Source organism: Anopheles gambiae, chromosome 2 (genome assembly GCF_943734735.2).
Source record: "Anopheles gambiae chromosome 2, idAnoGambNW_F1_1, whole genome shotgun sequence".
Lineage (NCBI taxonomy): Eukaryota > Metazoa > Arthropoda > Insecta > Diptera > Culicidae > Anopheles > Anopheles gambiae.
The window spans coordinates 20,968,400-20,983,979 of NC_064601.1; the positions used below are offsets into that span (position 1 = coordinate 20,968,400).

The window sequence follows — 15,580 nt, forward strand, 5'->3', positions numbered from 1 at the left end:
GTTTGGAATGAAGTGAAAAGCAGAAGCGTTAATTCGTTCGACATTAAACAACACTCTCCCTTTTAACGGTCATCACATTAATCAAACGGCTCTCACTCCCTCGGTTCGTAAAACAGTGCGATGTTAGATATTTTGTTTATATATATTGCTTAAATAACTGGTAAATTTGTACATCTGGAGCTGTATACGTAATAAATAGTGTATCTTCGGTCGCACAAAACGAGCCAACCCTTCCCATCCCTTCGCTGTATCAACGCATGATGGCGGTACGCTAATGACCTGACGTAAAAGCAAGCTCGCGCAGTTCGCGTCGATTACTCGGGTCTAAGCCTTTCTAATAGCCTTTCCCCTTACTAGAGCGATTCACAGGCCACAACAGTAATAGGCTACACAGTCTCTACAGTACAGTCAGTTTTATAGTGTGATCGTGGATCCTGACCGGTTGCTAGGGTTTGCCTGCTACTACTCTACACTAGGAATTCATATTAATATATCAGTTCTCTATTCAAGGTAGTTCTGCTGATCGCGCAGCGCGATCTAATCAATATGATTCTTAACGGGCGTAGCCGGGTGTACGTCCCGCTTTCTGCAAATCTACTAAGCAGCATCACCCGCTTCCTAATAGTACCGGAACTTGTGTAGTACGAGGTAGTTGCGAACGGAACAGAAGTGTCCCCGGGGTAGAGGGGAACGTCACTACGTCCGATCCCGGAACCGAATCTCGATCGGTGTGCGCGGTGCTAGCAGGAACTGGAACTGTGTATCGAGCGGGCTGCGGTACTCGATTTCAAAGTTTTGGAATATCTGTGAAGCAACCGGAAGAAGAAGAAGAAGAAGAAGAAGAGTGCGTTTAAAGAAAGTGCTCGAAACGAATGCAGGGGCTCCACCCTTTTGCCTATCCTACCTTTGCCACCAGGAGCGTCAGCTCGATGTCGATCACCTTCTGACCGGGGCACATACGCCGCCCGATGCCAAAGGGCAGTACGACTGATGCACCCGGTTCCGCCCGCTTGTTCACCACGTTATCGTTCTCGTCCCGCTGCTCGAGCCAACGGTCCGGCAGGAAGCGATCCGCCTGCTGGAAGTTGTCCTCACTCAGGCAGGCAACTCGCGTATGGCACAGTACGAGTGTCTGCAGCATCGGAAGGTAAAGACAACAACAAGAATGATACCCGTAAGTACCCGTGCGATGGCATGTGCGGCTCCCAAGCCAGCAGATTAACTGATACTTACTCCCGCCTGCAGATGGTACCCGGACAGCTGGAAGTCTTCCTCGAGGATGCGCGCCAAGCAGGGCGTCGTGGGCGAGATGCGGTACGACTCCTGGATGCAGGCCTTGGTGAACCGGGCGCTCACCAGATCCTCGTTCGTGATGTGCTGCACACAGTGGGCGAACTCATGCGCAATCTCGCGCTGATACTCCACCGTCTGGCTGAGGTTGTGCAGCAGGAACGAGAGTGTGTTGGATAGCTGCCGGGTGGATATTTTGGAACAGATGACGACATTACTATACAAAGCACGCCACATCGCACGCCCGCAAACGCCACTCACCGTTTCTATGGCACTGGTGATGAGGTCAATGATGCCGGATATCTTTTCCTTCGTATCCAGCCCCTCGGTCTGCAGGATGCTGATAAAGATGTGCTTCACATCGTTATCGGGACAGTTGAGCTGCTCTTCCTCGAGCGCCTCATAAACGATTTCCGCGATCGTTCTGTTGGGAAGAAGCGTTTAATCAAACACCGTTTTTTTTTTGTGCGAATTTAAGGACACCCGCTTTGGGCAACTTACTCGTAGATGATCTCCTCACACCGGACAAAGTTGCTGTAGAGCCGCGTCGGCACGTACTTCCACAGCTTCAGCCCGAAGTAGCTCTCGCCGATGTACACGAACGACTCCTTGACCGCTTCGGCCAGCCGCATAAACTTCGCATTCTGCCGGTTGGTCGTCAGATAGCCCATGCGGCGACCGAGCACAAGGCAGCAGATAACTGGGAGAAGAGAAACGCACGTTATCGACCTGGGGGGCTGACCTCCACACAACAGCGCACACTCACTCTCCAGCCCGACCGAGTTGGCAATGTCCTGGAAGTTGCGGATCGTGCCATCGTCCGCCCGCTGTCGGCGCACCAGATCGACAAAATCGTCACAGATCTCGTTGACCGACGGAATGAACGCCTGCAGCACCCGGCGGGAGGTAATGCCGGTGGTCAGCTTGGCCCGCAGCTCGTGCCACTTTGCCCCTTGGCTACACAGGGAAGAGAAATGAAGAAAAAGAAGCACAACATGTAGCGACATGAGGGAGAGAAGAACATACATCGTATGTTCCCCAGCGGCTCGTCGTGGCTTACGCGTTGATCAGATTGGTCACACCGAACCGGTCCGGCCGGCTGCTGCGGTACACCTCGACGATCTCGGTCGGCGGGCGGAACGGGTAGCGGCTCGGGTACCGGAGCACCTTCTCCATGTCGGCACGATCGAACAGGTTCACGATCGGCACGGTGTCGACGTCGAGCATGATCGGCCCGTACCGGCGGTGCATCTCCATGAACGTTTCGTGCACCTTGGCGTACCGGTGGCGGCCGAAAAAGTAGCGCCACTTGGTGCCGATCAAGGGCAGCCGGCGCGGTCCCGGTATGTCCCAGATCGATCGCACCGTCGGCACACCGGCGTCGTTCGGCGGGGGGGATGGTGCGGGCGGCGACACAGGCGATGTCTGCGCTGCGTTGCAGGCCGTTGCTGCCTGCAGTCCACCACTACCAGCTCCAGCATCGCCATTGTGCTGCAGCAGATGCAGCAGGAAGCTGCGGATCGACTCGACGATCTTCTTCGGCTTCGGGTTGTAGGACAGAAACATAAACAGCGTGACGAACGTGTAGAACAGCACGATCGTGACCGACATGGTGCGATCGTACGTCGTGGCGATATCTGAGAGAGAGAGAGAGAGAGAGAGAGAGTGAAACTGGGTGGTCAGAGAAGAGTCCAACAGCGATCAACGTGGGTGGGACGTTCTGAGTGACGTAACAATGCCGCCCGATGGGGAGGGGCAGAGCGGGGGCACGAAAGAAAAGGGATAGTTGTCGGTGGTGGCATGGGGTTGATGTATCTGTTTTGAATTCAAGGTGAAGGCCGCCCGCTTTCGAATGGGATGATGCGAAAGGAAGTATTTGTTCAATTATCGGTTTAAGTTTGGTATTGTTTTTCTTTTAACCAAAGGTAGATTATTCACCAAAGTCACCAATGTTAGTCATGCCAAAGCCGGAATTAGATAAACAGATGAAAATGCTGGTCACTACCAGCACGTCGCAGTATAAAATGACCTACAATTAGGATACCCTCTCCGCCCGCCACGATAAGGGCTGATTACAATTTCCATTTCTCCAATATCAACTCCCCGACGACATGGCGAACAAACAATGTCCCCGAAATGCCCCTTCAGCCCGCTCGATGGGACAATAAACCCATAAACTCGTATGTGGCTAATCGATGCAGCGATACAACGGTATGGGTGGTAACGCAGGAGGGTAACACGCGGCGTCCTTTGAGCGTCCTTCAGTGCACTGGTCGGCGGGCGTTATCTTCCCGGTGAGCGGTGGTTTTGCTGTTGCGGCCATCGTGCGCGATAATTTGCACGAAATTTGCCCCAAAAAACATTCAAATCTTTACCCTACCTCCCCCCCCCCCGGCCCTTATCAACTGCAACTGCGATAAAGGTAAAGGTCGTTGATAGCGAATGTATAGTTAGTATGTGTGTTTTGCTGCGTAGCGTTCCTCATTATCTTTCGCTCTTTTAATTGAGTGTTTTTTTTTCGCTCAAATTAAGCTCAGCAAAACCAAAAGCTCGATTTGGTACTACCAACGAGTAACGAGTCATCGCGATCGTTTATCTTTCTCACTATGGTGAGATCACAAAATTAGCAAAAGCGCTCACTTGATCGCTCACACTCATTCTCTCGCACTCTCTCACGCTCTTTCACTTTCGGTTCGGTTTGATCGACAAAAAGATCATTCGCACACAAACCTGCGTTGAGGAACGTATTAAGAAATAACTACTTATTTTAAGTGTTTTTTTTTCACCATACACGATGCACTTTGTAAAATTAAAACAAACAAAAAAATGCCTTCTAAACCAGTCAGTTATGCTTTTTTCAGCCCACACAACTACGAAGCCATCGATCAAGCAGCAGCAGCATCATGTCGACGGGATACAAGGAGGGTTTGGGTGCGGAGGACGGCGAGCGGAAAAGAAAAGAAATACAAATCCGACAACAACAAACCACCACCACCGCCATCACCAACCGGCCGTGCCACGCACGCGTCCCCGCTGAATATCACGATCACGGTCACGGCCACGGCCACAAAACGGCACTCGGGATCGCTTGCGTTCTCGCTCGCTCGCCCGTACGCTCGCTCGCTCGCTCACTTGCGCGCCCACAGCCGGCCACTCTCTCCCGCAAGCGCGCTGAGAAGCTGCGTTGGTGTTGCGTACCGCAGTGAGTTATGAAACGAGTTTGGCGGTAAGTGTTGCCTTATGCTTTTTTTTTATCTTCTCTCTTTTATGATTGCTCTTCTACTAATCAGATGACGTAAATTGGGGGACATTTTTGATTGGCGTTGGCATTATTTGTGGCGCATCTCTAAACCTTCCCTAAACTACCTTACCCATCATCATCTCAGCACCGATGCAATCCATCCTGTAACAGACCGATCATCGATCCGGTGGTTAGAGTATCCCGATCGCAAACGGCCCGTCCCGACGCAACGGCAGTATCCTGTTCAAACACGTTCGGGACGCCGCAGCTCTAGCGGTGTCGTGTTAGTGCACAATTAGATTAGCCTTCTTACTAACGCGCGTCTAAATACACCTGCAGCGCTTTGCTGTTGTATCAACAGCAGCACCAACCAAAACGCACAAGACTGCGAGATGCGTGCGAGCAGCTGGGACTATCCCGTTTCACTGTGTGGCGCAGGTGGCCCCACCAGGGCAGAACTGTTGCTCGAGCGGCGGCAGCTGTACAACACGGGAGCGCGCTTACGCCCCGCTTATCAGCGCGACGTTATTTAACGAACTAATTCGGCCACTGCCGAAAGAAGAGGGCAAAAAAAAAAAACGGAGCGGCGCGATGTCGCGGGTGTAGCTGCGTCTTGGACGTACTTCGCGGACACGTCCTTCGTTTTCCCTCCTTCCTCCCAAGGGCATCGCAAAAAACACCTGCCCGGGGGTCTACCTGTTAGGGTGTTGGTGGTTCATGATTTGGTGATCTTTAAATTCGATCCCGAAACGGTTCTCTCCCTCTCTCTCTCTCTCTCTCTCTCTCTTTCCGCGAGTTTCTCTCTTGCTCTGGAGGGGATGATAAAATTCGAAACATAGCCTCCACTCACCACCCTCTCCCCTTCCTCCAAATGTCAAACAAAGGTGCTGGTAATCGGAGGAGCGTTTGGTGCTGCAAGCTTTTTGCACACAACTGACCGGTACACATTGTATGCGGGGCTTAAAGCGTACTACGCACTATGGGACAGATGCGCAATGAGTGATGACAAATGGTGCATTTGCGTTTTACACTTTGCTTACCACAGGTGGCTGCGTTGCACATGGTTGTGTTTGTTGAGTTGAACCAATACTGGTAAAATACTTCAAATGGGGTTTCTCTAAATATGCGTAAAATGTTTCAATGTTCAACAGCGTAATTTATTTCGCTTTATTTCCACTGCACTTCATTTATTAAAGTATTTATGTAAAAGGAACCTTCTTTCCTTTTTTTTCCTGTTTTTTCACAACCTGTGATTGCGGTGATAACTTATCATTTTAACGATTATAGCACAGCCGACGCACACTTCTGAACGGTTCGGCGAAAAGTGTGATCAAAGCATAGCTACCCCTACTAATAAATGTTAGGCAAAATGGTTGATTACTGGTGTAGAAATACTTTTGCGGCTGCAGTATTGCTGCAGTTCGATTGGCCGTTTTCGTTTTGCTGTGTGTACGCTTTTCTGTTCAAAAACAAACAAACAAAGTCCGTGTTTTGCTACACAACAAACAAACAACAGTGTGGTGGGGTTGCTCTGAAATTGGTTTCAGTAAATAAATACGTGCTGTATTTAATCGGTTGTTGTTTCATTTTAATATTCAACAATTTCGTCGCAAACTCAAGACCCTTTGAAAGTATTTTTGCCTGTCTTTTATGTGCGATAAGGTGCAGGTTGAAAGAAGTAAGCCCACTTTTAACACATTGTTTGGAAATTCGAAAAAGTGTATATGTAAATATGTAATTTTAATTAGTCTCATTTATAGAAATTGCACCAGCACGATTGTTAGCAATTAGTCATGTTTGAGTACGCTGTAACAAGGTGTGAACCCCACCGTAACATACTATGGTTAATTACACATTAACTCATCGACCAATATTACTTTTTTCCTCTAATAAAGTTGTAATTGAGTGAAATGCGAAACAACCACACGGTTGCCATGACGAAATGGTCACACTGGAGCAGTAAGCTAGCGTTCCCACTTGTTCATAGAATTGTCCCACCGTGCGTAGTGATGCGTACCGAATGAGATTTGTAGGCGCATAAACGACAGCAAATAAAAGGCGAAAAAGAGAACAAACACAGAGACGGGGAGAAAAAGAAAGAAAGAGAGAGAGAGAGAGAGAGAGAGAACGAGAGAAGTGGAGCGGAATCAAAACAATTATTAGATTGCGGTACACTATCTATCAGCTGACCGAGTCGCTCGTGTGACGTTCGAAAGGTGCCTTATCATTTCATTGCCACGAACGGTGCTCTTGAAATTTTAAACTGTAACCGACGAAGCAACTTCGGATTCTTTCGGAATAATCTGCACTATCTTACAATCGTTTGTGTTTTCCTTTTTCTGTTTGAAATATACAACGTCAATGTTTGTACTTCTTTGCATCAACACTATCAGCATAGTCAACAAACAACAACAACAAAAAATCAAAGAATAACCATTTGCACAATTGCATTGGTGCTTTGGTGCTTTGGTTCATTGAAGGAAACAAATCCCAGTCAGCTTGGCGCTCCCCCATTTCACACCGACCAACTCATTGAGAGCCTCACCGATCGCCCACCCGCAGTAGCGCAGTACCGGACGTCTCAACAAATGTCAAGCCGCACGGTAAACAATCATAGTTTATGGGCCCGTTGGAAGCTAGAAAAAGAAAGTTGCTGATGAGATTGGCAGTTAGATAAGCGTCCGCTGCAACCTTTAGCACCTTTCAACGTACGCAAACGGACAGCCGGCCGGCGTTGTTGGTGATCACTATCACTCCGCCAACAATGTTGCACAAAATCGGACGATGATTTAATGCTATGTTACTGTTTTGTCTTCACTTGTTGATGTTGTTTTGCCTCCGCCCGTGGATGATTTGTTGTGCCAAAACGCTCCACCAAATACAGCCAACACACAAACAAAATCCCTTTTCCGTGCAACAACACGTTGCTAATTAATGCGCGGAATGGATTTTTATTCAAATTTCCATAAATGACAAAAAATGCGCCACAGCGATCACACACTTTCGACCGAACATTATTGCATCCACACATCTCCACAGCATCTCGCGAGATAAATCAAAATGGGGTTTTTGCAAAATTCTGTACGCTCTCGATTTTTATTTATTTTTTCTTCTTCACTGATTCTGAGTCTGAGTGTCTGGGGCCCGAAAATATATTGCGCCGGTGCGTCGTTCTGCGGATATTTCAATGTCAAAAGGGTAATGATCGAGATAGAGAGAGAGGTATACGTAGGATTTTTTGTTGTTTGTATTATGATTTTGCTTCGTTGTGCTCAAAATTTCATTCCATAGGTGCTTCCACCTCAATGGGAGGGTAGAAAGGGCGGAAGCAGAGGAGGATCAACGTGTCGCTCTTCATACGCAACCCTTCCCACTATTGCCCACTGCCTACACCCCCAAAGCCGGGGGTTGCGCTCGTCGTAAAGCCGGATCGGAGAAGAACCTTACCGCCGCTTAAGAACAACGATCGTGCCGCTAACTTTCCAGGGTGATGGGAATTCGCGATCGTTCCTGGTTGTTGTTGTTGTTGTTGTTGTTTTTAGCGCGCTCTAGAGCTTTTGAACGCTACAGGTAAGAGGCGCCCAGTTTTTTTTTAACACATTCGCGATTTATTGGAGAATGTTTGACAGAAAAGGAACAGGACAGCACAGTGGCGAGGCAGTAGGAAAATAACAAGAATATTTGCGTAAGACAGGTTTACTAAAAAATAATATACATAAAAAGACTTCTACAACGCAACGCGAATTTACTTTGAGTTGTTTTGAGCCCCCCCGCCGTGTGTGTCTGCCAGCGGACGACGTCGACGATCGTCTCGATTTGAAGCGCCGAGCTGGCGTCTCGTTAGCACCAAAGAGAAAGGGAAACAGTAAAGCACCTTTTGGTAACCCGATCGTGAGTGATCGGCGTACGAAATGATCCTCTGCGCGCTTTGCACACGCAACGAATGGTTTCGCTGCGTGTGTACGCAAGCGGGTTCGTCGCTAGCGCGATCGCACACCAAATCTTTCGTTTCGAAGAGATTCTTTCCCTCCCTGTGCTGCCGGGAATGTTTTATTGCAGGTTGACCGTGGGTTGCGGTGGATTGTTCTACGATTCTTGAGTATGTGTGTGTGTGTGTGTGTGTGTGTGTGTGTGTGAGTGAGAGAGAGAGAGTATGTCACACATAATTTTAGTACGCAATCAATAAGCTGTTTATGGCGTAGAGTAAAACTTATCCCGGCTTTCATGGTTGTGTGACTTTAACTGGAGAAATGCTTTAGGAGAATACTCTGCAAATTGTTGGTGTGTTTGCAGACTAATTAGCTGCAATATCTAAGCGTTTGTTTAAATTTCTACATATTTTTTTATCCCCAATTACTCTCATCAAAGGCGATTTACTTTCAACACACAAATACATCAACCTGTGTGCTTTTTTCCATTGTCTACATGATTCCACTTCCCCTTTCCAAGCTTAGAAGCCACTTTCCCGTTTGTTTTGCTTCTCTCAACCACACAAAGGGAAGCTTCTGCGTCCCAAAATAGCGCTCGCGCGCGCCTCTAAACCGTTTCGGATGTTAATTAAAACCAAACACACACACACACACAGAAACACTCAAAACTCCTGCTTGAAACTGGTTTGCATTCCCCCCGGTAACAGCAAGTAACGATCCTGCCGGGGCCGGTGGTAACCTCACCCCAAACTCTGGTGGCTAATTAAAAGACTCCCGAATGTTAGTTTTTCCCGCTTTGTACCTTCCCGGCTTCCTTTCAGATCGTGTTCTACGGCTAAAAGCATCGCAGCCTTCCTTTCGATCGTGACCTTCTACCGAACGATCGGGAGGATGGAACAGAGCTACAGGAGGGGGAGTAGGAGGTATCAATACGGAAGGGCAGACTTCCCGGTTAGAGCAATCCGCTGCCGGTCGGCATGATCCATCCCCGGGCCTGCTTGCCTTACTTTATTCGACTGCCCACTGCCCTCACACTCGCATCGAAATCGAAAGGGATCGGCACATGAGCCACATGCGCCGTGGAAAGTGTGTGAAACAGGCGAGGTCGGATGGCCGGGTGGAACGGTGGCAAGATCGGACCCCAAATCAAGCAAATAGGGAAGTGTCGGACGCGTCCTCCTTTTCGTATGCCAGCCCAACCGCCGCCGCAGCGCTATAATTTGACGCCGCGTTCGTTTCGTTACCGCGGAAGCGTCTAAACTCTCGTTTTCTAACGAACGCGGTCGCAATACAGGAAGCGTGTGGCTGGTGGTCTGTCTGGCTTGGCTGGCTGGATGGCTGGCTGGCTGATTTGCTTCATGCATATAGGCACTCACACACAGCACCACCGGTTCGGCACCGGACGAGATCGAAAGTTTTAGCAGACCGGCGGCGAGTAACTCTCACCCAAAACCGGTGCCCAGACGTACCTCCCTTTACCTGCTGCCCGTCCCTCCCCCCCCTCTCTTTCTCTTTCTCTCTCTCCCCACAAACCACCATCTGGTGGCTTCATTTCCATTTCAAGCGCTAAAGTTGACCGATTTTTTCGGTCTGCCCTAACGCCCGAGAGACTTGTTGGATTGTTGGGCCTTTGGGACGAGGGGTAATGGTGATGGTGGTCGTGGTGGTGTTGCTGGTGGGAAAAGCCCAAGCCAAGCAAAGGTGGCACACAAAGTTGGCGGAAGGAAAAAAAAGTATAGGGAAAAAGGGGGGCGACGGTGTAAGCATAAAACTGTGTCAAAAAGGAGACGCGCGCCTGTTACCCCCTTTTCCTTGGAGCTCACGGGCCCGCGCTGATGTGTGTGCGCGTGCTCAAGAGTGCGTAGGTTTTTGGATAACCGAGCATAAAGCATGCGCCCGACCCCGCGCGTGTGTGTGTGGTTTGGTGTTGCTGTGTTGCTGAAAAGACTGGTTTTCGCTACTTTGAAAAGTGTTGCCCGGAGCGTGCGCAGGGTAAGGAATTGGCATTTCAATCGGGATGCATTGGGGCTTAGCAGCGAGCTTTTGGTTTTGGTGCTGCTAACGGGGGGGGGGGGGGGGGGGGGGGGGGGGTCGTAGTAGCCCCGGCCGATCATACGAACGCTGGTGCAGTTTTGTTTGTGTTTGCAATGCATAAACGATAGCTAAAAAAATTGGAAAAATTAACACACAAAATGTATTAAACATATTTCTTGGTAAAGTGGATCATCCTTAAACTCAGCCATAGATGAATCGTTTAGTTCAGGGATCGCTAAAATTCGGACTCTCTGAAAACTGAGTTTCGCAATTTGATTTGGATGAAACCAACAAGAAGCCGCCTTTATTGTCCTTCTTAAAAAAATAAATTTAATTTGTTTTTATTTATATTTGCATGGTGTCGATTACTTGAAACAGAATTGTTTTTTAAAAATAAATAAATAAATAAATAGATAAATACATACATACATAAAATAAATAATAAAATATAAAATAAATAAATAAATAAATAAACAAACAAATATTGTAAAATGGTTGTTGTTGTGAATATTTCAGTTTGCGTTGTTCTAGGCTTGTCTTGGCTAATTTAGACACAAATGAAAGATCACATTTCTTCTTCAAAAAAAGAAGTAAATCTCTGAAGAGCTGTTTTACAATTACATGTTATTCGCTTAACTTTTCTTTTGCATCCAACATTTTCTTTTCATTTCATGTAGTTTATTGTCAACTCGCACATCCTAACAATATGTCCATCGGGCAGGTTTAAGCTTCGAATTGAGCCCTACATCCATAGAATGACCAATCCTCCTTATAGATACACCAATCAGTAATACTCAGTAACAGCTCGTTAGCTATTAAGACAAGCGTTAGAATAACTACAATAATATGAAAGCTTGTTTCAGAAACTCGGCAAACGTTCGCTTCAATTCCTTTCTTTCCCAATTCCATTTTTTTGTGCCAATTTAACCGAGCCCCGGTTTAGCTTAAGCTTGGACAAATCTCCAGCCATCCGGCTAAAGAGTGAACTAACAACGCACGCCAAATTAAGCGCACAAAATATGATAATTTATCATGCACTGTTAAAAAAAACCCCTTTTTGCACCTATGCCGATACTCTAAACATCGTCGTCGTTAAATCAACCCCATACACGGCACGGAGTACGACGAGCACGTATGTGCGCACAAACCACGGAATCCGGTTATTACCGGTGGTGGCGGTGGTGGTGGTGGTGGTGGCTTGTGGCAAGAAGCCAGCGGGCTGGGGTTACACTTTCAGAGAAAGGTTCACCCATGCAGGCCACGATTAGCATTAGAAGTCCCGATGCGCACACCACGGCGTACAAGGCACGATCTTCGCCGGGGCAGGCTTAACGTAACGGAAGCGGCTCCCTTTTTCCTCCTTCCCTCACAGCGTGCCCAGCCGCCGCGTAGCTTAACTGCCGCCGCGTGATAGAAATTTCCCTTTCACATAAATCTACATCTGACCGTCGTTTGCGTTACGGTGCCGCGGTGCAGGAATGGCCGTGCCACAGTATTGAGATGCCAGGGAAGCGGGATAAGAAGGGCACGGGTGAAGTTTTCCGAGGGCCGAGGGCAAGTGAAGCGTCATTACAGGAACGAGTTTTCCCAGTCCCATTCCCAGCGGTGAGTGAGCGTGTGTGTGTGTGTGCCAGTCTCATCCCAAACCTGCCTGCCCCGGGTTCGTTGCTGTTTACGTTATTTAAACGCGCAATCTCCTCAACTCGCCTCCGTCCAACATAATCGATCCGCCGATCACAGTAGGCGCGCAGAGGAGGGGCGCGGGCACGATCGATCGAACGATCGTACGGAGAGAGAAAGGTACTCCTCGCCCTCCCCCGGTAAAGGGAAAATGCTTCGTTTTCACTATCAATGCTCTACCGAGAGGCACGCGTCAATTACCAATACGCCTCTGCCCCTCCATCTTCCCTCTTTCCGGCTGGTGTCATTCATTCATGATCACAACATCTCGGAGATTGATTGGCGACAAAAGAAAAGTGCCCCCACCCCTCCCCCTGCTCAAACGCTTTCTCAAAGTGTCATGTGTCTCTCCTCACAACCCACCCCCGCCCCACCACGAACTGATCCATCGTTTCGCCGGAAATTCAATCGATTGATTGCTTTGTCCCCTGTGTGCCGCTCATTAAGTTGTATGCGCTTGTGTGAGGGGAGAGAAAACACGAACCGAATCGCCACTTATGGTTGTTGCATCGTTTGCCTTCGCCAAAGGGAAAACAAGCGCACCGGTTTTTCTTCTGCCCGGTTTGGGGTTCTTCTCTCGCTCGCCAGGCCCAAATGTGCCCGGGATGGACGCCCGTTTTGTTGGAGCGTGAAGGCACATCGGACAGTTACATAACTGTTGCCTCGGTGGGGAGCGGGGGGAGGGGGGGAGGTTTGTTGTTTAAGGCGTGCGAGTAGAAGGAAAAACCTGCAGCAGCTATACGAGCGGTGCGTTTGAGCGAACAAAAAAAAGAAGAAGAGTTATGTTTCCCCTCCTTTTAAAAGCGGGTGCAAGTGCCATGGGGACGCATAAAGTCCGGCATTCGGAAAGGTTGGCAGGAACATATGCAAATTCTTTTAAATTTAAATTAACGGAAAAATAGTGCATACATAATAAATAAATAAATAAATAAATCAAGAAATAAATCAAGAAATAAATAAGTAAATAAATAAATCAAGAAATAAATAAATAAATAAATAAATGAATAAATAAATAAATCAAGAAATAAATAAATGAATAAATAAATAAATCAAGAAATAAATAAATCGATAAACGCATAAATAAATAAATAAATCAATCAATAAATAATAATAAATAAAGCAAAATAAAGAAAACAAGCGAAGTAAATGAATTAAAATAAATGATCACTACTAAAACACTAAACCACGATCTTCTTCCAAGAATTAAGAACCTCTTCAATCGTTTCCAACCAATGTTACAAACGATCGCCAGTACAAACTTCTGACTGAAAAACAAAGCGAAACGTGGTAGGACACGACAAAAATAAAAATAGCTCAGGAACGTTTTCGCCCCTCCCAAACAATGCTCTAATGAACGTTGAAGCCGACCACCGAAGGTCGAAGGGATCTTTCCAAAGGGACACACACACACACAGACGCCATTCCATTCCTTGTTCGCACCTTCGCCCGCACAGCCACGGGGCGCGTCCCACGGATGGGTACGACCGTTCGCAAAGACAATTGCCTTCTTATTACTATCATCATCGGTCATCATTATGCTTCATTACCTTTCCCCTTCTCCCCTCTTCCCTCTGAAGCTATGCATTCTCGTCGCTCCGATCCGATTGTTCCGGCGAGATGCACTGCACAACTGCGCAACGGTGGCTATTTTATGCTGCTCGTCACGATAAGAGCTTAATTCTAGATTTTCTTTTTTCTTCGTTTCTTTCTCTCTTTCACTTTTTCTTTAACCACTTTTCCTCTTTCCGTTCCTTCACAGAGCGCCTTACACCTGACCTTCGTGTGGTTTGCAATTGCTCTTAGCTGTATGTGTGTATGTGTTTTTGTTTGTTTGTTCGTTACATTGCAAACATATTTATGCCCCAAGAGAGGTATTTCCTTGCAAACAACAAAAACAGCAAACGTATTGCCCTCGTTCTAGTAATAAATCGACTGAATGAAAAAAAAACAAATCAGCACAAGCAACCCAGAACGAATGGTACAAAGTTCGAAGTAGTAGAAAAAAGGGCTAGTTCCTATTCAAACCACGATCGTCCCCACGATCGCTTGCGACTGAGCGCTTTTGCAACGAATAGACAAAACCGAAAGTTTGCCTCGCTTTGCACAAAACAAAAACTGGCACAACGGCGGAAGTAGACGTCACATTATTCCCCCTTTCCTCTGGGAATCACATGTGGAGGAAGTGAGTGTGTGTTTTTTTTTCTTTTTGACGATTTATCCTCACGTGCATTATCATTGGGATCGGCTTCACTACAGTGGTTTTGCTACACTTTGCATAAATAATTCTACTTGGATCGGCAATTTGTGACGTAACTAGCTGGTAAGATGATACTGGTTGTTGGGGTGTGCGACAGGCCAAAAAAAATGTGAATCGATCGAAGTATTGAAAATGTAATGTGTCATTTGATCGCTGTCGCAGATCGATTACTCCAGAAGCTCAATTATGTATAGTCTTCAATTTTTATTTATTTTTTGTGTATATGTGCAAATAAAATCAATTATCGGCCACCGTGCTTTCCTCACAATTACCAAGCACAGAAATTAACAATAAAAAAGGTACAAATTCATCCATTTTTGCAAACGTCCTTCCAAACAGCAAGCGAAGGAGTTTACTGTGTGCTGGTCAGGTCAGGCGGAAAGCTGACGCCATGGTTACGCACAGCAAGCGTAGTTGTGCTTGTGCCCCAGCAAGCGCACCTCTGACGTAGTCGTTCATTCATAGGAAAACTGTGAAGCAAATCAAAATTTTCGGAAAGTAGTACACTACAACCGCCCCGAAAAATGTCACCGACTGCACAATAATTCATGGCCCTTAAAAAGCAAACACTCGGAGCTGGGCCCGGTGTCCAATATCAAAACAAATGTGTTTTATGTGTGTCGCACTGTTTCTTTTGCCATTCGACTGACGTAATGCCATCGCGCGCGTAAGCGAAGCAGTGAGAGCAGTAAGCAGAGTACGACTATTGCCTCCATCAGCGCCCTAGTAACGAGTTCGCCTGTTTGCTGTTTGGTTTGCTTCCAGCAAGAAGCTTTCTGGTGCTTTTACCATCCTCCACCCAGCGGAAGAACGTGCTGGGAAGGAGAGGGGTTGTGGTCCATCAAAACCCGACAAATGGGTTTGTTGACCAATGCGTTCGCCAAACGGTCTGCAACGCGCTTGATCGTGTTGACCGTGACTGCTGGCCAAACTGCGCACGCCGCAATTGATTGAATTCGTGCCAGACTGCAGGTGCAGAAAGTGGTTGATATTGAATATTGAATATTGAAAATGATTCTAATTATCAATCCAATCGAACGTGCCAGTGTAGCTGTGTAGCTGTGATAGCTGTTACACGCACAGTACGCAAAATGGGATGATGTGAGACTGGTGTTACTTGCCCGTTGGCTCTACAGAACCGGCGCGCAC

The 15,580-nt window shown here is 47.4% G+C and overlaps 1 protein-coding gene and 1 long non-coding RNA gene across 4 annotated transcripts in view; one reads left to right on the plus strand and one right to left on the minus strand.

Moving 5' to 3' along the window:
* Positions 1-123: 123 nt before the first annotated feature.
* LOC1273531 (ecdysone 20-monooxygenase) overlaps positions 124-15,580 on the minus strand; it is a 28,395-nt gene continuing 12,938 nt past the window's right edge. Inside the window, exons 1-8 of one of the 3 annotated variants that reach the window (XM_061652335.1) lie at positions 5,572-5,911; positions 2,351-2,927; positions 2,057-2,247; positions 1,792-1,990; positions 1,552-1,714; positions 1,234-1,470; positions 905-1,132; positions 124-804 (exon numbers count right to left, since the gene is read on the minus strand). In XM_061652335.1, the coding sequence (XP_061508319.1) occupies positions 697-804; positions 905-1,132; positions 1,234-1,470; positions 1,552-1,714; positions 1,792-1,990; positions 2,057-2,247; positions 2,351-2,927; positions 5,572-5,593 (1,725 nt within the window). In that variant the 5' untranslated portion in view covers positions 5,594-5,911 and the 3' untranslated portion in view covers positions 124-696. Of the gene's footprint in view, positions 805-904; positions 1,133-1,233; positions 1,471-1,551; positions 1,715-1,791; positions 1,991-2,056; positions 2,248-2,350; positions 2,928-4,661; positions 5,071-5,571; positions 5,912-15,580 lie in introns of those variants that run through there. The other 2 variants (XM_061652334.1, XM_061652336.1) reach the window with 2 other exon arrangements.
* On the plus strand, positions 2,905-6,920 carry LOC133392265 (uncharacterized). The gene is made up of 2 exons (XR_009765577.1): positions 2,905-4,516; positions 4,581-6,920. It is a non-coding gene; the product is annotated as an uncharacterized LOC133392265 (long non-coding RNA).